Source organism: Trichosurus vulpecula, chromosome 2 (assembly GCF_011100635.1).
Source record: "Trichosurus vulpecula isolate mTriVul1 chromosome 2, mTriVul1.pri, whole genome shotgun sequence".
Lineage (NCBI taxonomy): Eukaryota > Metazoa > Chordata > Mammalia > Diprotodontia > Phalangeridae > Trichosurus > Trichosurus vulpecula.
This window is the reverse complement of record NC_050574.1, coordinates 430867808-430894710: the sequence shown is the minus strand read 5'-3', so window position 1 is coordinate 430894710 and position 26903 is coordinate 430867808. Positions and strand designations below refer to the sequence as shown.

Here is a 26903-nt window from a genome sequence, read left to right as displayed (position 1 = left end):
CTTCCCCCCATCTTTTTTTCTACTCATTGGACTTTTTTCTTTGGATGTTTATTAAATGCTTCCCATTCCTGTTGGGATGGCTGTCTGTAGAATTTTGATACCACAGGATCCTACATACTCATGCTCTTTGAAATCTTTCCTCCCCAAATCCATTATAAACTAGTGGCCCCTATCACACCTGAAGAGATATTCCAGGTTGAAGGCACATTTGGGGTCCACCTCTACTCAAAACCCTAGCTCAGGAGTCCCAGCACAAAGGCCTTTTTACCAGACCCATCAGAGCAATGTCACACTGGTTCAAAGTAAAAGACATTTAACTAAGCAATAGAACAAAATAAATGACAAGGAAAACGTGTCCTCATATGTACTGGGGCACAGTCCTCCCACCAGTACTCTTGCTCCTGATACAAAAAGGAGCGCACATGGGTAGAGAAACTTAAATATAGAGGAAATAAGCTTGGCAAATGGCCAAGGAATACATGTGTAGCCAGAGCAAAATGTGGGGTGGGAGGGAGGAATGGGTGTGAGGTAGAGACCTTCTCTCTCTTAGAGGCTGTTCGCTGTTTGCTGCTGACCTGCCCCAGAGTGACTGAGGTCATCTGCTTCTCAGGTGATGCCATCAAGATACAGGCTCTTGTGTTTGCCTGGTGAGCTGTTTTCTCCTCTGTGCTGGCTGCTCCTGGTCCTCAGTGGGTGACCTGCTCCTCCTCTACAGGCTCCCGCTGTGGCCACTCAGCTCTCCGGGCATCGTCTGCTACTCTCTGCTGCCATCTACTGGTGGTTTTTCTAGTTCTCTAAAGGAGTCCCAGCTCCTCCAGCACATAATCTCAGGGGCCATCTTATTCTTTTGGGATACAAATACATCAGGTTAATAGCAGAAAACCTCTGATTTAGGTTAAATCTGTTTTTGTTTTTTTAAGATCTACTCGATTGTTTCCTAAGCTACCTCTCCTAAGCTCAGGATGCTTTGGTGCAGCCATGCTTCTAAGTCCTTTTTACTCCCAATTGTGGTCCATACAAATAACTGCAAATTCAATTCAGTTCAACGAATATTTATTAAATGCCAATGTACTATCTCAGCTCTTGAGATACAAAGACAATAATGAAATAATCTCTACCTTTGAGAAGCCTAGGTTCAAGAAGAAGGAAAGGTACAACATGTACAGCAAGAAATACAAAGTACACACAACATAATACAAAGAATTTCATTTGGAAGAGAGAGCTTTTCACTGGGAGCATGGGAGAGATACCAGGAAAGGCTTCATGTAGGTAGGAGGTGGTACCCGAGGAATGCTTTTAAAGAAGCTAGTGATCCTAGGAGGTGGAGGTGGTAAATTCCAGAGTGGGGGATCTCTTATACAAAGACAGAATGCTTTGGATGGGGAACAGTTAGTAGGACAGTTTGACCAGAATATAGACTATGTAAAGAGAATTTATAAGACTGATTTATAAGGCTGATGCTGTATTGAGAATTTTAAAAGCAATGACGACGATTTTGTATTTTGCCCTCAAGGCAGTAGAGAAAGCTTGAACAATTCTAACTAGGTAGTTGACATGGTCAGATCTGTGATTTTGGAAGATGAGTTTTTGCAACTGGGTGGAAGATGGATTGGGTAGGGAAGAGACTTGGAGGCAGGGAGATTAAAAGACTATTGTAATAATCTGGTCAGGTGAGAAGTGATGAGAACCTACTAGAGTGTAGTCTGTATGAGTAGAAAGAAGAGCTGTCTGTATGTTAGAGAAGTGGGGAGAGGATTCTGGAAAGATGGGGGAGTAAGAAAATTTCAAGCTCTCAAGATTATCCTCCACAAAAGAGATAAAATAGTGTCTCTGAGCGAACATAGAGCTGTGAAAACAAATACGAGTAGGGGCAGAACAGGGGTTCTCTTGGGACAACCTAAGAACACCTGAAGAAAAATCCCAGGAAGAGATTTCCTCCCAGTGAAGAATAAACACCTCAGACTAGGGTCTGCTTTAACAACTAGCTGCAAGTGGCTTAAAAAACAAGCACAACTAGCAGTAAGCCCTGAGGATAAGCCCTGGTTTGAGAGGCTGCCTTGGCCCCAGCCACAGGAACTTTTACTCCCAGACAGTGACCCGAGTTTGGCATTTGAGCTGGGAAGATTTAGGGAACTTCTGCTGACAAGGAATGCCAGACCCAGCTGTGCTGAGGAGAGTGGTGGGAGCAAGAAGGAACCAGCACATGCCTGGTGAGTGCAGAAGCAGTAGGGCAGAAAGCCCCTGGATGTGGGCACTTACAGGAGGTTAGAGGTCTTGCTTTGAGTTCAAGGTCAGAGGAGAGAACTGAAGAGGAGCAGAGGCCAGAGGCACCATCCCCTGTACCCCAGGACCAGAGGTGATTATAAAAACTTAATTATTACCCCCTCAAAATGCACAGGCAAAGGAGAAAGAATCCAACTGTAGAGAGCTACTGTGGGAATAGAGAAGACCAGGGTTCATCTTCAGAGGAGGATAGCCATGCAAAGAAACCCTCTTCTACTCCAAAGAGTAATGTCAAATGGTCACCTAACCAAAAAGAATTCATTGGAGAACATAAAAAAAGATTTTAAAAATCAAATGAGAGATATGGAGGAAAAATTAAAAAGAAAAATAAGAATAAAAGTCAATCAATTAGAAAAGGAGATCCAGAATCTTGAGGAAGAAAATCAGAATTAGGCAAGGGGAAGGCAGTGAAGTTATAAGAGATGAAGAAATTAAAAAAAACAAAATATAAAGAATGCAAAAATAGATGAGAATATGAAATCTCATAAGAAAAACAACTGATCTAGAGAATGGACAAGAAGAAAAAAAATAATAATTAGACTACCAGAAAGTTCTGATCAGAAAAAGAATCTTGATACAATAATACAAGAAATAATTAAAGAAAATTGTTCTGAAACATGATAGAGGAAAGTAGAAACAGAAAAAATCCACATATCCTGAAAGAGATCCTATGAGGAAAACTCACAGAAATATTATAGTAAAATTTGAAAACCCCCAGATCAAGGACTAAATATTATGAGCAATAAGAAAAAACCAATTTACATATGATGGTGTCACAATTAGAATCACACAAGACCTAGCATTGGCAACAGTAAGGGACTGCAGATCTTGGAATACTATTTATGAAAGAGCAACAGAACTGGTCCTCTAGCCAAAAATATTATGCCCAGCAACACTAAGCATAATTCTGAATGGAATAAAGGACATCTTATCAACTATCAGACTTTCAGGACCTCTGTCAAAAAACCAACCAACCAAACAAACAAACCCTGAACTCAATAGAAGATTTGACATATAAGAGCCAATAGAAATATAAGGTACATACCAATGACCAATTACAAGGGACTAAATAAGGATAGAATGTTTACCTTTAACATATGGAAAATGTAAAAGCTATGTCTAAGATTGTTACTAGTAATTAGGTACCTTATAAGAAAGATTGGAGTAGATCTAAATATGCTATGACTTCAAAAATTAAAACTGTTCAAGAACAGCTGAAAGAGTAATTATCTTATACAAATGAGGTGTGAGAGGAAGAACTGATAGAGAGGAATTAAACCCTTCGGGAATGGGTTTAAGAGGGGAAAATACATATACATCTAGGATAGTATAAAAGTCTTTCAAATTTAGAAAGAAATAAAACTCTAAGAGGATAGGAAGTGGGGAGAGGATAAAGGAAGGATCTTTAGAGGGGAGGGAGAAGGAATAGCTTAAAAGGGGGTATAGAAAGGTCTATTGATTTAGGGGAATGGGAGGACAAGGGAGGGATTGCTGGAGCGGGGGTAGGTTAAGTAATAGGAGGGCAAGGTAGCAGGTAGAAGTAAAGTAGAGGAGTTAGGAGACATAGGAAAAAGTATTCACAAACATAAAAACAAGATTATGGGTAGAATCTCTTAGGGAAAGTTCATGTCTGTATGTATATATATATATGTATATATATATATGTATGTATGTATGTATGTGTGTATATATATCAATGTATGTATATATGTGTGTATACAGGCATGTATATTTCAATACCTATATATAAATGTATCCATGCTCAGTTGTAGCCTTGGGATGATAGCGGGGAGGAAAGAGGAAAAAGAACAAAGTAAAAAGTGTATAGCAGAGAGCAAAAGAAAACCTACAAGGAAGCAAAGAAAAGATGGACAGCTTTCAACATAATACACAGTATTTAATATACAGGCTTTCTTGAAATGATAAGTTATTGCTATATATTCTGAATCCTCTCTGATATTTTCTGCTGTGCACAATACTTTTTTATTTTATATTTGTTTAGAATGTTTCTTTTTCTTTTCTTATCATGTATTTAAGTTTTAGTATTTGTCTAAAATTTAAAAAAAACTTTAAAAAAGAGAAGTGGCAGAGGTAGACTTGAGGAAATTTAACAGGGGAAAAGATTTAAGGGGGAAAGTGGAAGAGGAAAGAGCCAAGGATTCCAAGACCCTAAATTCTGGTATTGTGCTGACTCCCCCCACAAAAACAAAACAAAAAAACATTTAAAGGGGCCTTGGTGGAACTGATGATATTTATTCTCCTTTTGCAATAGCAACTTTTTTACTCTTCTATGGTTGACTATCTCTTTCCCCCTCATCATCTGTTCCAAATCTTTTCATCTCTTTTCAAGCTACCTGGACCACTTCTACTCCTCTCTCTCTGGGTACAGCATATTAGATCATCATGAAACTTCTTCCCCCAGCACTCCAGTCAGCCCACCTTTCTTGCTCAGCTTCAACAAGGATCTTGCCTTCTTAATGGTGATGTTTCTAGTCTCCTCCAGGTCCCTAGTAAGTTACATCCATAGTCATCTGCCTTGCCATTTCTTCCTAAGGTCCCCAGGGCCTTGTCACCTACTGTTCCACTCTTCTGTTGCACTTTGAGAACCATAGAGACTTTCCATCGGCTTCATCTGAACTCTGCTTTATGTATTGTCTCTCCTAGTTAAAATATGAACTCTTTGAGAGCAGGATTTGTTTCACGTTTTTATTTCTGTTCCTAGTACTTAGCACAATGCTTGGCACATAGTAAGTGCTTAATTATTATTTCATTCAATTCCATTCTCAACAGAGGATCTTACCACTGAAAAAAATTAAGGCTATTTGTTGTCATCTTCCTCTTCCCTCTAGTTCTATACTTCAAATCAATTCAACATCATTAATGCCCTTCCCAGTCCCAACTTTCTCCTCCTTTACTCCTGACTTAGAGAAAGAGGTGTATTCTTCTTTCAAATATCATCACCTCTATTTGTGGCCTGGCCTGCATCCCACCTCTTTTGGAAGTTTTCCCCTTCTACCATTTACTCTATTTACAAATTTCAATCTCTCCATTACTGCTGGTTTCTTCTGTAATGTCTGAAAACATACTAAGATGGCTCCCATTTTAGTTTTTTTGAGGCTGGGTCTCCCTGTTTTCTGGAGGCTGGAAGTACGTGACCACTTATGGGCCCAATATCAATACTGAGCTCCACGGAAGCTTTAACATGCTCCCTTTTTTCTGCCCTGGTATGGTTTGCCTCTCCTTACATACGTTGGTGGTTCCCCAGTTCCAGATAGTTAAGGACTCACTATTACCTACAGAGTAAAGGTAGAATTCCTTTCCCTGGCATTGAAGGCCATGTGTAATATAACCCATCTCTCTCCTTTCTAGCCTTATCTCAGATTTTCCATGTTGCTACTTTTTGCTCCAGTTGAACAAAACTAATCTGTCCCTGAATGGTTTCCTAATTCTATGCTCTAGCTCACACTGCTCCTCCTTACCTAGAAGTTAAAGTCACAATATTGGTTCCCAGCTTAGTGTGAACACCTGATTGGTTTCAGTCCTTCTGCAGCTCATTACTCCCGATCACAAGAAATCCAACAAGCTTAGCTTTCCCCAGTAGCAAGGATCACAGGTATGTACCACACCATACCAGACAATCACTTCTATCTTTAAAAAAGCCTTCATTTGTTTTTGTGTCTCTTCAAGGTACTATTCTATATCTTTCCTTTATTCTATATTATTGCTTGCCTCCTTGAAAAAACAATCTAAACTTATCTTTTTCATTTTCTTACCTTACCCTGATTTCCTGGACTACCCTTTCTAGCACTGCAAGTGTGAGAAGTCATTGTGAGGTAAGAAACTTCCTGCATTATTTATCACTCAAGTGAATCTGTTCATTCCAAGGTTTACCTTGATTAATCTAAGGTCTCTATTTATCCTCTGTCTTTCTTGAACTCTCTGTGCCATTTGATTCTGTTGATCAATCCCTCCTTCTATACATCCTCTCCTGCCTGGTTCTTTGTGACACTGATCTCCAGGTTCTCCCTCTACCTGTCTGGCTATTCCTTCTTGGTCTCCTTTTCTAGGTTACCATCCTTGTGTAAGGGTAACCACACCGGCATACTCAGGATGGCTGCTAGTGCAGGTTCTTTTGTCTGCTTTACCAGGAAAGCAACTTAAAAGGAATCAATGATCTTCTTTAAACAGAAAAAAATACAGAGAAGAGAAATAAAGACCAACAGACAGGGCTCTACTGCCTGAATCAAAGCTTTTCATCCACCACTGAATCAAGAGAGCCTTTACCTCTCAGGAGTCAGGGAGCTCTGAACATACAGCCACTCAGAGTCTCGACCAGGGAATCACATCTTTCTCAAAAGTGAGCCCACAAAGCTAAAACTCACCTCTCAAAATACATACTCTTTCAGCTAATAGGCTCAGTGCCTAATTAGAAATTAACGAAAGGTATGTAAGCCTTCCTATCAGCAAGCAAGCTTCCCTTAATGGGCTCCACATGAGACCTATTGATGGGCGGAGGAGATCTTATTCCTAATTTACCTTATACCTTGTCCTGTGCCTTATGTATTGAAAGACTTAAGAACCCTGTCCTGAGTCCTCTTGTCTCCTCTCTTTGTAGTCACTTTGTTGGAGACATCATTTCCCACGGATTTGACTCTAACCTCTCTGCAGGTTACTCCCAGATCTGTATCTAACCCCACTTTCTCTCGTTAATACCATCAGTCAATTAGCATTAATTAAGCTTCTTCTATGTGGCAGAAGTTGTGTTAAGTGCTGAAGATACAGAAACAAAAAAGAAACAGTGAAGAAAACATGTATGAGCAGAATTCAAAGTGATTTGGGGAGGTTAGGCGCTAGCGGTTGTGAGGAGTAGGAAAGACCTCATGTAGAATGTAAGGGGTTTAAACCTGAGTCTTGAAGGAAACTAGGCATTCTAAGAGGGACAAGTGAGTACATTCCAGGCACTGGAGACACTTTGTACACAGGTAAAGAAATGGATCATGTGATATTATTTGTCAATAACAGCAAAAAGGCTGATTTAGTTGGACCACAGAGTGTATCAAAGGGTGTAGTATATGATAAGGGTCAAAAGGTAAGTTGGGGTTAGGTTGTGAAGGATTTTAAATGCTACATAAAGGGTTTATACTTGATCTTTGAGATTCTGAGGAGACACAAGTTTATTGAGTAGGGGTTGATATGGTTCAGAAAAACCAAGTTTACAGCTGTATAGTGGATATATGGGAGAGGAAAATTAGGAAAATGTTGAAATAGTGTGGATGGGAGGTGATGAGGGTCTAAACTAGAGGGGAGGATGAAGTGTGATTAGAGAGAAGGGATAGACATGAAGATAAAGTTCTCAAGGTTTGGCACTGAATTGATATGTGGGATGAAGGAGAGTGAAGAATTGAAGATGACTGAAATTTTGAGCCTTTATAGACTGGAAGGATGGTGGCCCCTTTGACAGAAATAGGAAGGTTTGAAAGATAAGTGATTTTTGAGGAAAAGATTTGTTGAGTCTGAGATGCCTCTGAAGCATCTAAGTGGAGAATGTCCAACAGACAGTTGCTAATGTGGGACACAATCTCAGTTGAGACTAGTCTGGATATAGATTCAGGAATCATCCTCAGTTCTTTCTCTCTGACCTCTAATAGCCATGTTGATGCTCCATGTAAATTATAACTTATGGTAATCATTTTCTCTCTACTCATATGGCTAAAACTCTGGTTCAAGTTGCTATCACCTCCCTTCTGGATTATTGCAATGACCTCCTAACTGGAATCCCTGTGTCCAATCTCTCTCTCTCCAAACCATCTTCCTAATTGCTGCCAGAATATGGTCTAAGCCTTGGACTCTAAGGCATAGAACATGCCACTCTCCTACTTTAGACTCTCCAGTGCCTCCCCTTTGGTTCTAGGATGAAATACAGATTTGTCTATATAGATCCTTGAAATACGGCATCAGCTTACCTTTGCAGGTTTATTGAACATTACTTCCCTTCACACTCTATGTCAGCGGTAGGGAATCTGCGGCCTCAAGGCCACATGTGGCCTTCTAGGTCCTGGGTGAGGCCTTTTGACTGAGTCTAAGTTTAACAGAACTAATCCTTTTATTGAGGGGATTTGTTCTGTGAAGTTTGGATTCAATCAAAAGGCCACACATGAAGAACATATGTGGCCTTGAGGCTGTAGCTTCCCCACCCTTGATCTATGTTCTAGGCCATGGATGGGGAACCTGTGTCCTAGAGGCCACATGTGGCCCTCTAGGTCTTCAAGTGCAGCCCTTTGACTGAATGAAAAAATCACAATGAAGTTTGGTTCCCCACCCCTCTTCTAGATAATATGTCCTACTAGATGTTCCCAATATATAACATTGCATTTCCCATCTCTTTGTTTTTACACAAACTGTATCTAGTGCTCAAAATGTACTTTGTCCCTATCTTCACCTTCCTTCAAAGCTTGGGTCAAATGATTCCCCTTATACTCCTCCTGTTGTTAAACACCTTTCTTCTCCCCTTCCCCACCCCAATTACTTTTTATATAGTCTATTAAACTTCCTATGAATGTGCAGTGCAGTCTAATACATTTTAGTCTCCTTTAAGCCAGAGATAAGCTTAGTTGTTTCATCTTTGTATCCTAAAGCTTCATATGGTGCTGAGGCACATAACAGGCACTTAATAAATATTTGTATATATGTATATATTCATATTTACATAATATATAATATCAATAAGAGAGAGGTTTTGCTAAACAGAAAAATGATTGAAAAGTAGTGTCTGGATGCAGTTTTGGGCTCAATCTTCTTTGTATCAAGGGGAGGAGGCCTAGGCAATGGCTTTGGCCTCATTTTATTTGCTTCTATGCTTGGAAGTTAGCAGTATAGTAATTGTCACACAAACTACTTCTTACCTGTTGACCCTTTCTAAGCCTTGTTAAGTGAGAGTGAGCAAAATTCACTGATAGCCAAACTGAGGGTTGCCAGCCTTGCAACCTCAATTCAGGGTGAGTGGGAGAAAAACAAAAGGAGAAAGAGAAAGGGAGCTTTAGGTCAGAGGTAGAGAGGGGATGGGCAGACCAGTGCCTTTCTTCCTATGCCAATCAGTGGGAAGCAGCTGAATGCTGGCCTGGTCAAAGTACCTTCCCTATCTCTATGTTGTTCTTTAATTGGGGAACTGACTCAAAGTAAATATTAAAAAAAATATTAAACAAAGGATTGTTGCTATAATCTTACTTGAAATCATTTTGCTTCTAGCTGTAAAACTTTATTGATATTTCTTAATCCTTAGATTAGCTTTCCTTTGCAATCACAATTCTTGAGTCAACAAAAGAAAAAGAATGTAGTGGAAAATATAATAAAAATATTCTCCTCCACTTAGCACAATTAGATGCAGGGTAAAATAAACTTATGAGTAGAGGAAAATTCATAAAAATATGTACTTAGCATATGCTTATTGATTGATAATGTCTGAAAATGCAGGGATGATTTTTGTAATAAATGAATCAAAATTTTTGAATTAGTTCTAAGATATTTTTAAAGAGGTGGGTATATACCTCAAATTATTTTGTTTGATCTTTGTCTTGTAAATAACATTCAAAATTAAAATCTTCTGTACAGACTTCTACACTCAATTTGGAGAATGATTCTAATATATGTTTCCAGGATATCTTTTTAAAATCTTTAATCTTCAGTTTCTCTCCCAAGTTTTGTTAATTTCTCTTCAAATTATTCTGCCCGAAATGGATTCTGGAGAGTTAAATAAGTTATTTGAGAAGTTTATCTTCAGAAATTCTAGTCCAGTTTCTGCCTTAAGTCCGATATTCTTTCTATTAACTTTCACAAATACAGATGTCAAACTGGTACTATGTTCTTGTCATCCATCAAATAATAATGTCTTAGAGGCCTTCCCCTTATAATTCTAGTAAGATTTGAATGTCCCTTTCAAAATGCATATACTGTGTTTTCCTTTGAATTAAAAAAAATACTACTGTTGGTGTTTCTTGACCCAGGTTTTCTCCATCAGAATTAGAATTCAAATTTAGCAGTTTGCCCAGTGATAAGTTGTGATATTAGTTAGCTTTTCTTGGATTGTGTAGTATAGCAAATAATAGCTTGGAAAACTCTTCCAATAGCGACTTGAAGGGATGAGTTAACATTTCTACAAATTTCTGCTTTCAGGTTTGTGACAAAGAGCTTCTGCCTTTCATTAAGATCACTCCATCTCATGGCATAATACCTGTAGGGGGTTCAACTCCACTCTTTATCGCCTGTACACCATATTTTTCAGAGAGATTTGATACCAAAGCAAAGGTATGGGAATTTTTGTTTGTGGCACTTGAAATATTATTACAGAATCATAGGAGCTATATTTAATTATTTTTGGAAAAAAGATTGTTTTGCTGAGTTTGGGGGTTTTGATTTTAGTATTTGTGGTATTTGAATATTGAGAGTCTAGAGAAGAGCAGCTTTTAGAATTGCAACAGGAATAACATTAAATAATGACTGGTGATCTGAAATTGTGAAGCTTAGCCATAGAAACTGCAAGTAATGTGCAGAGGAAATTGTAATTAATTGACATTTACCACAGTCTCTTTGCTGGCTATGCTTAGGATTGACAGTTTCATAATCTTAACTCGGGGGGAGGGGAAGGAGGGGGAATGGGCGAAAAGTGGGGAGGGAGCTTTTAAGGCTGCCCTAGCGAGGAGTATAGGCTTCCTTCAGCCTGGCAGAAAGAGCAGAATTCTGATTCTAAATCTTTAACATAACCTTTTTTTTGGTCTTGTGCAGTTGAAACATTTTCTGCTCTATCTGAAAACTTTTCTTATGGAAGCCACTGCTGGTTCACTTCTTATCAATAACAAAATTTTGTTTTTTTTGTTTGTTTCCCTTGAGATGTTCTGGGCCTCCCCACACCCCCATCAATTGCTGACTATATTATAGCTGTTTAGTGGTACTGCAGAGATGCCATAGAAAAATTATTTAAATTGGTCAGCCGGTCGACAAGCATTTATTAAGTGCTTACTATGTTCAAGGCATTGTGCTGAGCTCTGAGGATACAAAGAAAAACAAAATTTGGATGTAGGGATCTTTCTTCTGTGAAGTCCCTAATTCTTTTGTATTAATTCTAAATAGTTTAATGACTGATTAAATTGCAGGGAAAAATCTGTATGACATTAATGTCTGATGTGTTTTATGACTCACATGAAATATTCTACTGCCTTATGTTCTGGGAATATATAAATGAAATGAAGTTACCTTGACTTTAAAAAATCCCTTCAAGTATACATTAAACAGATTAATAAAACATTCTAACATGACAGATTCTGATTTTATTAAATAGTGAAATGTTATAGTGTATTGCTAACCTTTAACATGGTAATCAGCAATAGAATTTTTAAAAATTAAACCAGTATGTTAACTATCTGTCTGTAGGAAAAACTGACTTAATTGTATCCATGAACTTTCCATAATAATTAATATTATTATTTAGCTTATACTGAAAATCATTGGAATCCAAATAATTAAAAAGGTCAAGTAAGTCTTTTTCATATATTGTGCTTTTTCTGAGACAAATGACAAACTGCTACCAGTTTTCTCTAAACAATCCACTTCCAGTGCACATGATCAGCTTAGTTCAAAGCCTGCTAACTTGGGCCTTTAACACATACAGAATAATAATGATGATGACTCTGACCATTTCATGAGATGATTAAGAACTCCAAATGAAATACTGCTTTGAGTTTTACCAGCTGTTTTCTTCACAGCAACCTCATGAAGTAGACAGTCAAAGTATGATAATCCCCATTTTTAGCAGAGGGGACTCAATGTGGAAGAATTGGGGTGACTTCCCTGTCCATGGTGACACAGCCATTGTTTGTAAAACTAGTGAAGCAGGCTCTGGTCCACTTCAGACTCCTTCTTCAAGGCTCTTTTGAGCATGTCATGCTGCCTTTCAGACTCATCAAACAAAGATCAAATTTACCTTCAGTGTGGTGTTGTAGCTTAGCAACTAAAAAGCCTTGTATGGTATTGTTGTATGGTAATTCAGCTGATCATGTGACATTTAAAAAGTTTCAGAGATGTAGCTTCTGGGTAATTTAATATTTTATTAATAAGCCTACCATGTTATTGACAAAAGAGGTCAGTGGCACTCTCAAATGCCAAAGACCCCCAGTGGTGGTAGGCTCACAGTCTATATGTCCTTGGAGAGTGGATGTTCCTGAGGGTGGCAATCAACTCTGATTGTTTAACAATTAATGAGAGAATGAACATTATAATTTGAGGTGAGTTATATTCCAGTCAGCATCTTGAGGTGTAAGCAGAATGGCCTTTGTTTTCTTTGAGTGACTCAGTTTATCTCATTGAGCCTTGCTGGGTGCTGGGCCCCAGGCCCAGAGCCCTTTTAGGTGTGGAACCTTGGTAGGGTAGGGCTAACTCCAGGGAGGGCCTATGGTGGATTAAAGTAAACTTGTCAACCCCTTCACCTTGCTCCCCTTGGTTAAGCAGATCGAAAGAACCTGTGCTTTCCTGGTCAACCCCTTCACCTTGCTTAAGCAGATCAAAAGAACCTGTGCTTTCCCAGTGTGCTGGCAGAAGGTGTGGGTGGATCTTACACCCCCACAGAAGCTGCTAGCCAGATTGTTAAAAACAGCTTCCGTTGGAGCCAGAGGCAGCTACAGCCGAAGCTGAAGCAGGAGCTGCTGGTAGCAGAGCTGACCTACGTGTGGATTGAGGAGTGCTGAACAAGCACTTGAGGCCAGTGGGTAATCTTTTTACCCTAGAGGGGAAGCATGTATATGATTTTGCTTTATACCATCATGCTTCTCTGTGGCCTCCTGGTTACTCTTGTGAGGCAGACTTATTGGGCCTGGAGGCTTTTGATCAAAATATCAAAATGATGGGATGCTGGTTTGTGGGTCTGTTACTCTGGAGCTTAAATACATGCTTTGATTCTTCTACCTCCTACCTACAGAATTTCTTATATCCTGCGGTTCCGATCAGACATATATATGATTCTCTTTGAAATTATAAATTCTGCCCTCCTATTACATGAGGTACATGACACTGAGCACCCAAATTGTGGTTAAAGAGACTTATCAGTTTCTATTTTACCTGTCTGACAAAAGGGAGAATCCATATTTTCCCAGACTTCTCTGAGTAAACACAATAAGCATTAGCCTAAACTTAGAATTTTTTTCCTGGGTAAGTCTTTGAGAAAGATTTCCCACACAGGTTGATTCATGGATGAAGAAGTAGAAAAGGAAAAAAAAAACTTCGGTCCTGATTCAATGATTAGTTATTAATACAAGAGAGAAATAATAATTTCTCTCAATCAGAAGAATATGTAGTCACAACATTCTATTGCTTAATAATTTCAGATAAACTGGATTTCCTTTTTGCTTATAAAATTGATTACATTGAATGAATGAAGAAACACTCATATTGGGTCACTATGCACAGATTTGCATCTGTATTCCTATCCCTGAGCTTTTTTCTCTTATGGGTGACAGTGCTATAGAGAAAGAGTATTTGGTAAAATGAGGAGATAGACTTCTGAGGTGGCTTCCAGTTCTAGATCTATGACCTTGTATGTGCCTCTGAGTTTTTGCTCTGAAATGTTTCATATTCAGATGAGCTAAAAGAGACATTTCTTTAGGAAAGATAGTTTTAAGCTTTCTTTGTATCACCAGCACTTAGCATAATACCTGGCACCTATTAAATGCTTACTAAATGTTGGTTTACTTGACTAGACTCGACATGCAACACTTTTAAGAAATCGTTATTTTATTGATTTTCTTTCAGTAGGAAGAAAAATGATGAACTGAGTATTTTATTTGGTTTAATTTTGAAGAATACATTAAACAAAATTTTTTAGGTGAAGTTTATCAAGGAAGCATAGTCAAATGGATAGAGTAGCTCCACAAGTCATTAGTTATGTCTGTAGGAATATTACATTTTCTTTGCTTCAATTCCTTCTGATTTGTTTGATTCATGAATAGATGTCTGGCACTTACTAGATTCCTAATAAATGCTAGCTGACTATGACTATGACTCCCTGCCATGGGCATGAATTATAAGTAGCAATAATTCAAAGGAAAATGTGAGAATGAGTTAGATCAAGTTTACAAGGTACTCTGGTACCCTAAGTTCTTTCATGTTAGACATTATAATATGTTTTTTTAAAGGTGATCTTGATTATATGGTGTTTCATTCTTATAACATTTCACTTTTTCTTAAAAATTAGGTAATAATACGCCATGGAAGTGAATTAGACCTTAGAATTGGTGGCTCCATAGATATTGCAGATGTAGTTATCAGCCTGGTGAGTATGCTAACTGTTGGTGTATTCATTTTCTTAGAGTAATATTTTCCATTGATCCTTTCTTTAGTCATCAACTTTTATTTCTTTTAACTCATATTTTAGTTCTATAATATAATATCATTTCTCATATTAAGATACTGATGTTAACAACACTTGCAAACGATTGGTGAACATGTGGTACCCATTGGCCAAAGAGCATAATATTTGCAAGTCTGCTTCTAAGTCTTTGCCCCCATCCCCCATCCCCTGCACATCCCTGCCCCCAACTCCCCAAAGCCATTCAGTTTCTGATACCCATGTTAAAGGCCAATTGATTGCCATAGATATTTGTTTAATGCTGTGCCTCAAAGAATCCTTTAAGTTCTGTTCTCTCCGCTAGGAAAATTCCTCACTTTGTCTTATTATAGTATGACTGCTTTAATATTGTGCTGTTATAATTCTGCCTGAGCTCCAATTTGATATTTCCAACTGACAGACATTTTTATCTGCATGTTCCAGGTGGATAGGCATCTGAAACTCAATATATTCAAAACAGAACTCATTATGTTTCTTCCTAAATGTACCTCTTCTGTTATCTTCCCTACTTTTCTGTTTAGGGCACCACCATTTCCCCAGGAATCCAGTTCTGTAACCTAGGAGTCATCCTTTGCCCTTCACTCTCACTCACCCACTCCCACCATATGCTATAATTTGCCAAGTCTTGTTGATTGAATCTTTTCAACATCCCTCAAATCTGTCCCTTTCTTTCTACTCATACCACAACCATGTTAGTCCATGCCTTGATTATCTTTCCTGGACTATTGCAATAGCCTCATAATTATTTTTGTTGCATACAGCCTCTTTCTTCTCTTATCTATCCTCATCACAGCTGCTATATTGGTAAAGTACTGTTCTGATCATGTCACTTCCCTACTCAAGAAGTTTCAATGGCTCCTTTGATAATAAGATGTAGTATTTAAAAGCTCCTAACAATCTGGCTTCAGCCTATCTTTCCATTTTGATTATGCATGACTTTCCATCATACACTTTCCATTGTAGTCAAACTAGTGCCACCTACTGGTGGTTTTCCCTGGACATGATCATTTCTCTCATTTCTATTCATTTAGACAGACTGTTCTTCATGAGATGCCATTTATAAAGTGTTTAGCACAGTTCCTAGAACATAGTATGTGCTTAATAAATGCTTGTTCCCTTACCTACCCTGGAACATTCTTCCTTACTTCTATATATTGGAACTCCCAGCTCTTTTCAGAGCTCAGCTCAAGGGTTGCCTACTTTGAGAAGCTTTTTCCTGATTCTCCTTCCCCAAATCATTTGCATTTATTTTGTATGCATCCTTTATTTACTTATCTGTGAACTGGCTCTTTACTTTAATAGAATGTAAGCTCCTTGAGGGCAGAGGCCATCTCACTTTTGTATCTATGTTCCCAGTGCCTAGCACAGTCTCTGGCACAGAACAGGTGGTTCATAAATGTTTATTGATAGATTTAACAATAAATTCCCACATGGAGAGCTATAGTGGAATCCTATAGTTTTGAGCATTGCTTGAGTACTAAGAGAGCAGCTTTATTTAATCCAACAAACACATATTAAGTGCCCACTGTAATAGGTTGTAGGTTAGTCACTGTTCTAGAATTTCATTGTTTATAATCTTGACTAGCCGTTTGGTATAGGATTTAACCCAGGTATTTTTCAGGTTGTTCTCGTGCTTCAGGTTTGTAAATGGAACAAAACAAGACAATTATCGATTGTCTTAACAGTTAACCAAAGGAGGTTGACTTAGCCATAGCATGGAAAAGCTACTCAGTAAGGATTTAGCATTGATTCTAGTGAGTGTAGCTTCCCTGCCATTGTATTGGTTGTGCTGGCACACTGGTTAAGCCTGAGGGAAAGGCACCCTTGCCTGGCTTTTGTACTTAAGGCCACCAGAAAGCTGCATCACTGGCCTGAGCCTTAGTCTCCTGAACCAAGCAATTCAATACTAAACATAGTTTCAATTCCTAAAACTAGTCTAGCCTACATGCAGATACTGCTTCTACCATATCTCATTCCTTGGTGGCTAGATCCTTGAGGTCTTCTAAAAGACCTTCCACCACTTACATAGCTTTAGAGACATTATTAGACAACTCTCAATATTGGAGGCATGAGTCTGGCATGGATAACACTATAAAAACAAAAAAGTAGGAAGATAGTAAAAAGATAACTAGCAATATAATGACCCTGTGAAGTTATAACAGAAGAACAGAATATCAAGGAGAACAAAGATCAGACATTAGGCTTTGCCTTCCCACTTCAAAAGTATTGAGCCTTAAGTCACAACATAATCTGGTCCAAGAGGTAGATGATGCTAAATCATTGTAGTTCATAGTCAGTCTTCCAGTGTAAATTATGGATAAAGAATAGGAACAGCACTGGTAACATCACGGCCACAGCAGAGATGAGGATACTTTTGGTATAGGCACTGCTCCTCATCCTGGGTCAGGGTCATCTTTGCCACTCTTCACGCCAGTGCTCACCCAACTAGGTCCTATTCCATTTCCTCTTCCACTGCCTGCTTTCTACTTCATCACTTGCTACTGGTTCCCCTCCCACCTACCATCCGCCTCCTCCACTGGCATCAATTGCTGATTCTTTGTGACATGTCTTAGAAACGACTCTCTCCCACCATTCTGTGGCCTATAACAGCCTGAGGGAGATCCACCCTTGCCTGAACTTTGTACTTAGGCCACCAGGAAACTATATGAATGGCCTACCCCATAGTCCCTTGAGCCAGTTAACTACTAAGGATGGTTTCAATTCTAAAACTAGCTCAGCCTAGATGGCAGGCATTGCTTCTACCTCAGAAGTGAAGAATTTGGGGATGGTATTTAGGTCTAATAGATTAGAGGCCACTTTTTGCTTTATAGACCTTTGTTTGTTTGGAGACTGATGAAAATATCGACCATATTTGTTCTGCCACCCTCACCAAGAAATATGAAACCTTTTTGTTTTGATTTTCTTTTCTTCAGGGTGGGAGTAGGAAATGTGCTACCTAATAATCAGAATAGTTGATAGTTTTCAGTTATCCATTTTTTATTAAAACTTTGATTATGTTTATGTTTACATCTTATAGCCAAATACATGCCATTTATTATAGGTTTGTCATAAGGGCTTATCATAAGTCCATAGCATTTGTTCCATGATCAGCTAGTTGCATGAGTTATTGTGTGTGTATTTCAACAGTGTAATAATTCATACTCATGCTGTGATTTATAGATTATTGTCTCCATGATTTTTCATGATTGTCATTACCTGTTGAGTGGAAAGAAAATCCCCGATGTTTGAAAAATCTTTTCTGTCACCATCTGCATTGTCCCTTGATTCATCCCCACTGCCACCACCATAGGTCTAAGATCTTACCATTTCTTCCCTAGCTTACTGTAGTAACTTTCTAGCTGGCCTTTCTCCATTCTGTATTCCTAAATATTCCTTGTGAACCATCGACAGTTTTATGTTCCTGTCACTGCTTTCATTGTGTTACTCTTTTGTTTATTACCCTACAATGCGTGTAGGGTAATTGTACGTTAGTCACATCCTTTTCAAAATTTGCTGTATAATAAACAATAGTAATGAACAATACTGTCATTACAATTTGTCACTTTAAAATTAGCAGATTGGAATTTATAATAAGGCATACTTTGAGTAATCCTCCTCCCTTAAATGAGTTCTAACATAAACCCTCTTTTTTGGCACAGTTATACTTCTGAGCATATAATATTATTGAAATGTTTGATAACATAATTTTAAGCTTGTGTGAGCTGTTAACTTTGTTTCTGTATTTCCTACTTTTGATTATTTTCTTTTATTTTTAAATTACAGAGCTTAATAAACTTCCAAGGTGTTTATGTTGGCTCTACAAAGGTTATTCCATTTTTACTAAATAACAAAGGTACAACATGTGCCCGAGTGGAATTTGATTTATCAAACTATAAAGATTTTACATTGGAATTTAAAGACTATGAAGGTATTTCTTTTCACTAGAATGACTTTGTTAAAGAAAAATAATTTGGAACTTTTGAAAAAAATTATTTTTACCAATAAATTTAAATGCTGTTACAGTAACTTTCTTAATGACTTTAGAATAGCATTTTTTGCCCTGTATGGTATGACTTTTCTTGAAGTAATAGTTATTTTGCCTTCCCCAAAATAATTATTGACCATTTATTATGTGCAACGTATTATGCTAGGTACTGTGGGGGACACAACATTTAAAAAGACATGGTCCTAAACTCTTTTGATTATGGTACATAATCTAGAATGGTTTCATCTACAAGTGTACATCATTCTTAATTAGAGTCAGTGCATCCTTGACAGTAAATATTTTATTGTTAAATTGGAAGGTATAGATGGCAAAACCAGGAGAGAAAGAAATCTTAACAGTGACTGGTCTGAATCTAAAAAGGTGAGTTTCAGGAGGGAAAAACAACATTTTAAATGCAGGTTGAAAAAACAAGCATTGGAAATACAGAATAAGGGAGGTTTATTGAGAAAAGTTGTTTGAATAAAATATGGGGTTTCTAGTGGGCTGAAAATTCAATATTTAAGTCAGAAGTGTGATGTGGCAGCCAAAAAAAGCTAATGCCATTTTGGCCTACTTTAAGAGACCCACAGCTTTGAAGAGTAAGGAGGTCATTGTGTATCTGTACTCTTCCTGGGTCTGAACTCATCAGCATTATTGTGTTCAATTCTAGGTACCATAGTTTAGGAAGGAAATTGATAAGCAAGAGGGCATCCAGAGGAAGATGACTAGGCTAGGAAAAAGTTTTCATGTTTTATGAAGACTGGAAATGTTTAGTCTGAAAAAAAGAAGACTTATGAGATACGTGATTTCTGTACTTAGGTACATGCTGCCATACACAAAGAGGCATTAGGTTCTTTTTGCTTGGTTCTGGAAGGAAGAACTAGGGGCAATGGGTAGAATTAGTTAACAGACAAATTTATGGTTGATTCCGGGCTCAAAAACAATTTCTAAAAATCCATGTTTTCCAAATGTGTAATGGGATGCCACCAAGGGGAGAGGTAGTATTTTCCCTCTCCTTGTAGATCTTCTATTCCACAGTTGTAGTATAGTGGGAGTTCCTTTCGTTTATGGATGGTCTCTGAGTTCTCTTCTAACTCTAAAATTTTGTGATCCTATATATCACAGGGTTACATATATTTGGTAAGCTTAACTGTTAAAGACAGTTTAATTGCAAAGGTCAGGTGGTGCACATATTTAGAAAAAAAACTGTAATGGCTCATCATTATATTACCATTTCTTACAAGAATGATCAGTATGACATATGACTGATTGAGGTGATGTCTTTCTCTCTCTCTGTCTAACTCTCTCTCTCTCTCTCTCTCTCTCTCTTTCTCAGTCTCTGTCTTCTCACTTATTTCTCTCTAGATCCATAATGTCATCAGTGTAGGGAACCTCCCAGTGAGAGGACTCTCTCTACCAATGCATATTAGCAACTATTCTGATCCTCAGTCTTAGAGAATTGCCCAGTGGAAGAAGAGTTTAAATGATTTGACCAACATCACACAGCCAGTAGACATAAGAAGTGGGGTTTGATTCTAGGTCTCCCTCACTCTGAGGTCCGCTCTATCCACTGCTTTATACTGCCTCACAAATGGCTTTGCACATAGATAGTATTTAATCTGAGTTTGCTAAATTGAATTGATTTAATGTTTTATTTCATTTTTATCTGTTCTTTTCATTTCTGACTGCATCATTTGTTTGTTATAGCTTTCATGTTTCCATAGGGCAATAACCATGCCTGTCTAATTCTCTTTTTCACATTATTTAACCCAATGCTATGCACACAATTAATTGCTTACAATTGGTAGAAATTCACTAAACATTTTCTTTATTACATCATTTTCATTTATTACATCATATCAAGGGTTATTGGAAAGGGTTACTGGAATAAAGTGAATGGGAAACTGGAGAGAATAGTCATGGAAGTGTCACATTCAGGAAAGCCTGAGTTTAAGGATGCTACCAGTTCCTTTCAGATTCCTGAAGTTTTGGATGATGAGGAGAGAAGCAGTTGGTAGTATGATTTCAGATAACCAAAAAATGCTTCAACGGTTACTTTTGAGTGTCTCTTTAAATTAAAGATCACAGAGTTTTAGAGATAGGTGAGAACTTACCAGCCATCAAGTCAAATGCACATATTTGAAAAGTAATCCCCTTTGTAACATATACAACAATTTGTAATGTAGCCTCTGATCGAAAATTTGTGAGAGGAAATTTTCTGTCTCTTGAGGAAGCATAACTTTTGGATGTATATCTAATATCTAATTATTAAGAAGATTTTCTTACATAGAAAACCTAAACGTGCCTCTTTTCAGCTCCCACCTGGTTCTCCTGGTTCTGTACTCTGGGACCTGGTAGTATTACCTCTAACAAATCTATCTCTTTCCCTGAAAACAGCCTTTCAAATTCTTGACTAGTTATAATCATGCCTTGAGATTCTCTTCTCCAGGTTAACTATCCTTAGGTTCTTCAACTGATTCTGTGACATGAAAGTAAAGACTTCCCAGTCCTGATCACTATCCTCTGGATGCTCTATGGTTTATTAATTTCCTTCTTAAATTATGGCATTCAGAAGTGAACTCAATATTACAGAAGTGGTCTTACCAGGATGAAGCACAGTGGGACTAACTGTTCCCTTCTTATTCCTGGAAACTGTACCTCTCTTAGGGCAGGTAGGTGGTGCAGTGTATAGTGTACTGGAATTGGGGTCAGGAAGCCTCATCTTCCTGAGTTCAAATCTGACCTTGGATACTTACTAGCTGTGTGACCCTGGGCAAGTCACTTAACCCTGTTTGTCTCAGTTTCCTCATCTGTAAAATGAGTCAGAGAAGGAAATGGAAAACCACTCCAGGATCTTTACCAAGAAGAGTTGGACATGACTGAAAAATGACTGAAACCTATAACAAAAAATCCCAAAATCCAGTCTCTCTGTTATCTCATCAAAGTTGGATTGTCTGCAACAGTGCAGACTATGTCCCATAATAACTAGCATTTATATAGCTCTTTAAGGTTTGCAAAGTGCTTTTCATATATTATTTCATTTGATCCTCATGCCTCCTCATTCTGTGTGATTCTTGTCTATGTCCCTCCCTCCCTTCAATAAATTTCTAACAGGAAACTTGAGTCAGAGCTCATTAGGTTCTCATCATATTGCAAGGATACAAATGGAGCACACGAATTATCTGTGTGCATCCCTTGCTTTTGCCATCTTCTTTTTGAATCATATGTTTACACCATTTGTCCCATGTAATTTCTTATTTATAATGTGCGGTAGTCTGCCTATGCCCACCATATGTCACCCAATTGTCCTGTAGGTGAAGTTTAACTTTATTTCTTTGGACAGTGGAGTGTTACATGACTTGGTGCCATAAAACCACACTAAAAGAATATTGGTATTAAAAAAGATGGGCCTTTGCTTCAGGGAGAAATATGGTATCAATAAAAGCATAGTGAAATTTCCCAAAGGGAATCTAGACTTCTCCTTTTCTCCTCTTCAATTACGGATCTAAATCACTTTCCATTTGTAATGTCTGTCTCAGGCATACACTGATTGATGTAGTTGTCCATCAAACTGGAGAGCTGAGATTGATCATTCTCTTGGTTTTCTTCCATAGTTCACTTATAATTTTGGTTCATTGGTTGAGTCAAGGGGGTTGGAATACTATTGCTCTCCATTGCCACTTCCTGGTTCTTCCCCTATCTCCATCACTCAGAAACTTCTCCTCCCCTGAGGTTTGTTCATACTATCCATATCTACTACTCAGTCAAAAGCCTGGTAGATGCTATCTACACACCTTCCTTCTTCAATGATTTCAGTTCTTGGTTCAAAATTTTTCTCTTCTTCCCAACTCTTGGAATGCCCTAATCTTTCAATTCCTCTGTCTACTCACTTCCCATAACTTGCTCCTCCACTTCAACTCAGCTACTTACAAAGATGGTCATATACTTGATGTTTTTGTTACCCATGAATGCCTCCATGTTTGAGGATTCCAAAATTCTCTTATCTGACCATAGTTGATTGGCTTTCCATCTCTCCCTCTGCCTTCCCTAACCAAACCCTACTCTTTGTCCATACCATGGCGTTCAACCCCTCAGTCCTTCAGTTCTCTTTCAGGCCATCCCCCTTACACTAGGCACTCTTTCCTCTTTTCTCAGTGTTAATCCCTTGATGAAACAATTGAACTCTACATTGTCATCTTCTTTTCAGTCCCTAGCCTCCTTATAATACTGTCATTGTGTCTTGCCAAATCTCAGCCTTGGATCACTTCCACTTTACCTCTTACACATGTGATGATGAATGATGGTGGAGAAAGTTGCACAACTGTTCTGACTGGGTCCATTACAAATTTATGTTATACAACCTTAACTGGTCCTTCATGGCTCTTAAGCAATCCTTCTGCACCTCCCTTACCCTTGTCAACTCATTATGCAACTCTCCACAAGAGCATTTCCAAACCTTTTCATTCCTCCTCAAACCTCCCATAGTCTCCTCTCCCCCACCCTATTAGCTGAGAACTCTGCCTCATGTTTTACTGAAAAAATTTAGACTGTCATGAACACCCTTTTCTTCTCCCTTCATTATCTCATATCATTCAGATGCCTTCTGCTATTATCTCCATCTTCACCCTTGTCTCACACAAAGAGGGAGCCTTTCCTCCTTACCAAGGCAAACTCCTCTATCTGCACAACTGATTTTATTCCATCCTGTCACCTCCAACAAATTATACCCTCTGTAATCCCCACTCTTACTTATTTTTAACCTCTCTCTGTCTACAGGCTTTTTCCTTATTGCCTACAAACATGCCCATGTCTCCCTCATCCTCAAAAGAAACCTTACTTGATCCTTCCATCCCTGCTAACTACTATCCTCTCTCTTTTCTTCCTCTTATGGCTAAATTCCTTGAGAACACCATTTATGATAGATGTCTCCACTTTCTTCTTGCCCTCTTTAATTCTCTACAATGAGACTTCCAACTTCGTTATTCCACCAAAACTGTTTTCTCCGAAGTGACCAATGATCTCTTAACTTCCAAATCCAATACTCTTTTCTCAATCCTGATTTTTCTTGACCTCTCTGCAGCCTTTGACACTATCAATCACTCTCTTTTCTTTGATACTCTCTTTTCTCTAGGGTTTTGGGACACTACTCTCTCCTGGTTCTCCTCCTATCTAATTGCTTCTTTGCTAGATCTTCATTCAGATCAAGCCCTCTAATCATAGGTGTCCCAAAGGGCTCTTTCCTGGGCCCTCTTCTCTACTGCTTTTATACTACTTCATTTGATGATCTTATCAGCTCCTGTGGATTTAATTAGAATCTTAATGCTGATGTTTCTTAAGTTTACCTCTCTTGCTGTAACTTTTCTCTCTACTGACCTCCAATCTCTCATTCCTAATTGCTTTTCATACATCTCAAACCGGATGTCCAGTTTAAAATATCCTAAACTCAACACGTGCAAAATGGAGCTCACTATCTTTTCCCCAAACCCTACCACTAACTTCCATATTACTATTATTGACGTCACTACCATCTTCCAAGTCCCCTAGGCTTGTAATCTAGGTTAGTCTTGAATTTCTCACTCTCTCTTATCCATCATATCCAATCTATTTTTAAGGCCCATTGATTTCACCTCTGTAACATCTCTCAAACACATCTTTTTCTCCTCTGATACTGTCATCACTCTAGTGCAGTGCCTCATTACCTCACACTTTGCTTTTGTAATAGCCTGCCGGTGGTTGATCTGCCTGCCTCAAGCCTCTCCCCATTCTAATCTCCATTCGATCACCAAAGTGATTTTCCTAAAGCACAGTTCTTACCATCTCAATGCCTCTCCCCTCTCTCCACCCTAAACTTCAGTGGCTCCCTTTAGCTGCTACACAAAAGCTTCTGTTTGGTGTTCAAAATCCTCTGTAATCTAGGTTTTTAGTGTTAGACTTAACTTCCCACCATATCCTCTTTGACTTTTGACACTGACTTCCTTGCTGCTCGGTGGCCAAGGTGCTCTATGTCTTGACTCTGGACATTGACTCTTCTCTAGCTGTCCCCCATTCTTGAAAAAATTTTCCTTCCTCATCTTTATCTCTTGGCTTCCCTGGCTTCCTTCAACCCCAACTCACATCCCATCTTTTACAAGAAGCCTTTCTCAATCCCCCTTCATTCTAATGCCTTTACTCTCAATTATTTCCTATTTTTTTGTAATTTCTCTGTATATATGTTTGCATATTGTCTTCCCAAATAGATTTCAATCTCCTTGGGGGCAGGGGCTGTCTTTTTCCTCTTTTTGTATCCCCAGTACTTAGCACAATGCCTGGCAAATAGTAGGTGCTTTGTGGATGTTTATTGATTGACTTTTGGTATCTCCTCCCTTAAATATCTTATAAAATGATCTCTCAGTGCTTTTAAGATTGCACTAACTTTGATTATGGATTTTTCCTTCTGGATTTGTTCTGGTCCAGTGGCTCTTCTAATCCATTCTGTCATATAACACATCAGGCTTCAAATAAAGCTTGTTTACATTTTTGTTTGCTTGTTGTCTCTTCCCTTACATTTGAGCTCTTTGAGGGTGGGGTCTCTGCCTCTTTTTGTTGTCTCCAGTGCTTGAGGCAGTGCTTAATAAAAGTTTATTCATTAATTTACTGACATCATCATTCTCTTGGTTAATTTATAGTTAATTTATAATTTCAAACATTTGTTTTTTGTTTGCTGTTTTGTTTATTTTTTTGGAGCATTTCTTTATGACTCCTCTCTTCTACCTACCACATCAAAGTTATTTTTAAAATCAAAACCACTTTCATGGCACTTTCCTCAGTTAGTTATGGGAGAATAGACAGATTTCCTGGTACCATATAGTCTGAAATTAGAACTCCTACAGCTGCTACCCAGATCTTTACCTCAGTTATATATTTATTCTTGTGTTCTGCCCTTTAATGCATTTAATCTTCATGTGTTTGTGATATATTTATCTAATGGTTTTGTTTTGTTTGCTTATATTTTATTGACACATTTTACCACATTTGTATGTATTAATATTGACTTTTTATGTCAAGTTTTTTGAGGTTAACAACTGTTTCTGTATAATGTATTTGTATGACATACATGTATAGTAATGTAATATTATAGAATAACTGTTTTTTGATTATTATGATGAAATTTCTCAAATTACCAAATTAAATACTCCCCACCCCCACTTTATCTGGCTATATTTGATAAATGCATTTTTATAACTCTGAACAGTCTTCAAAGACCCTGCACTTCCTTATTCATATGCTGTGGAATTAGAAGAAAAGACATCGTTGGAATGTGGACTAGCATTTTGTCCCAAAGAAGTAAGTTTTTTGTTAATGTAAGTCAAGTCTAAATTATTCACAACAGATTTGTTTGTATTCCAAATCAGCTAGTAATCTAAAAATTCATTTGTTTTTGTATTGGAATATATTTTATATTTCTATTCAGTATGAGCATGTTCAGCACACTGAGAACTCCCTTAAAGCAAAATATTAAAATCTGGATGCAGAAACCTCACACAAGAATTGTTATGAAGATTTTCCTTTTAGTCATCCTACATCCATTATTGAAATATTTTCCATATTGGATGAAAACAAAACTCGTTTGAAATATCATTAGTGCGCTGGTGGACTTACAATTTCATCCATGTGTATAGCCTTTCCAAGAGTACAGATTGCAACTCATTCAATACCTTCTCATCTTAGGCAATTTTTACCAATGTACTCTCATGAATTCTGTAAAAAATTAAATTTTTGTCATCCTCCTTCTGCCTTCCACTGTGGGAAGAAAAAAACCCACCTTTCTCATAAATATGCATAGTAAAGTGAAACAAATTTATACATTGACCATTTCCAAAAATATGACTTATTTTGCATCTTGAGGCCATCACTTCCCTCTTAGTAGGTAAATTTTAATTGTTTCTCTGAAACTGTCCCATTCATCTTTTCTTATAGCACAATAGTATTCCATTAGATACATATACCATTATTTGTTCAGCCACTCCCAAAGGATACCCCCTTAGTTTCTAGTTCTTTGGTACCACCAAAAGCTGCAATAACTATTTTTGTACACATGGGTCTGTTTACTCTTTTTGTGATCTCTTTATGGTATAGCCCTAGTAGTGGTATTGCTAGATTAAAGGGTATACAGAATTTACTATCTTTTGGGACATGGTTCCAAATTGCTATCCAGATTTCTACAAAATGCCTCTTTTTCAGCATCCTCTTCAATATCTATAATTTTCT

The 26903-nt window shown here is 37.9% G+C and overlaps 1 protein-coding gene across 1 annotated transcript in view; it reads left to right on the top strand.

Moving 5' to 3' along the window:
- Positions 1-26903, top strand: part of CFAP47 (cilia and flagella associated protein 47) — a 965255-nt gene that overhangs the window by 106372 nt on the left and 831980 nt on the right. The window contains exons 18-21 of the mRNA XM_036744194.1: positions 10453-10584; positions 14519-14596; positions 18455-18599; positions 25888-25979. Coding sequence (XP_036600089.1) covers positions 10453-10584; positions 14519-14596; positions 18455-18599; positions 25888-25979 — 447 coding nt within the window. The remainder of the gene's footprint in view (positions 1-10452; positions 10585-14518; positions 14597-18454; positions 18600-25887; positions 25980-26903) is intronic.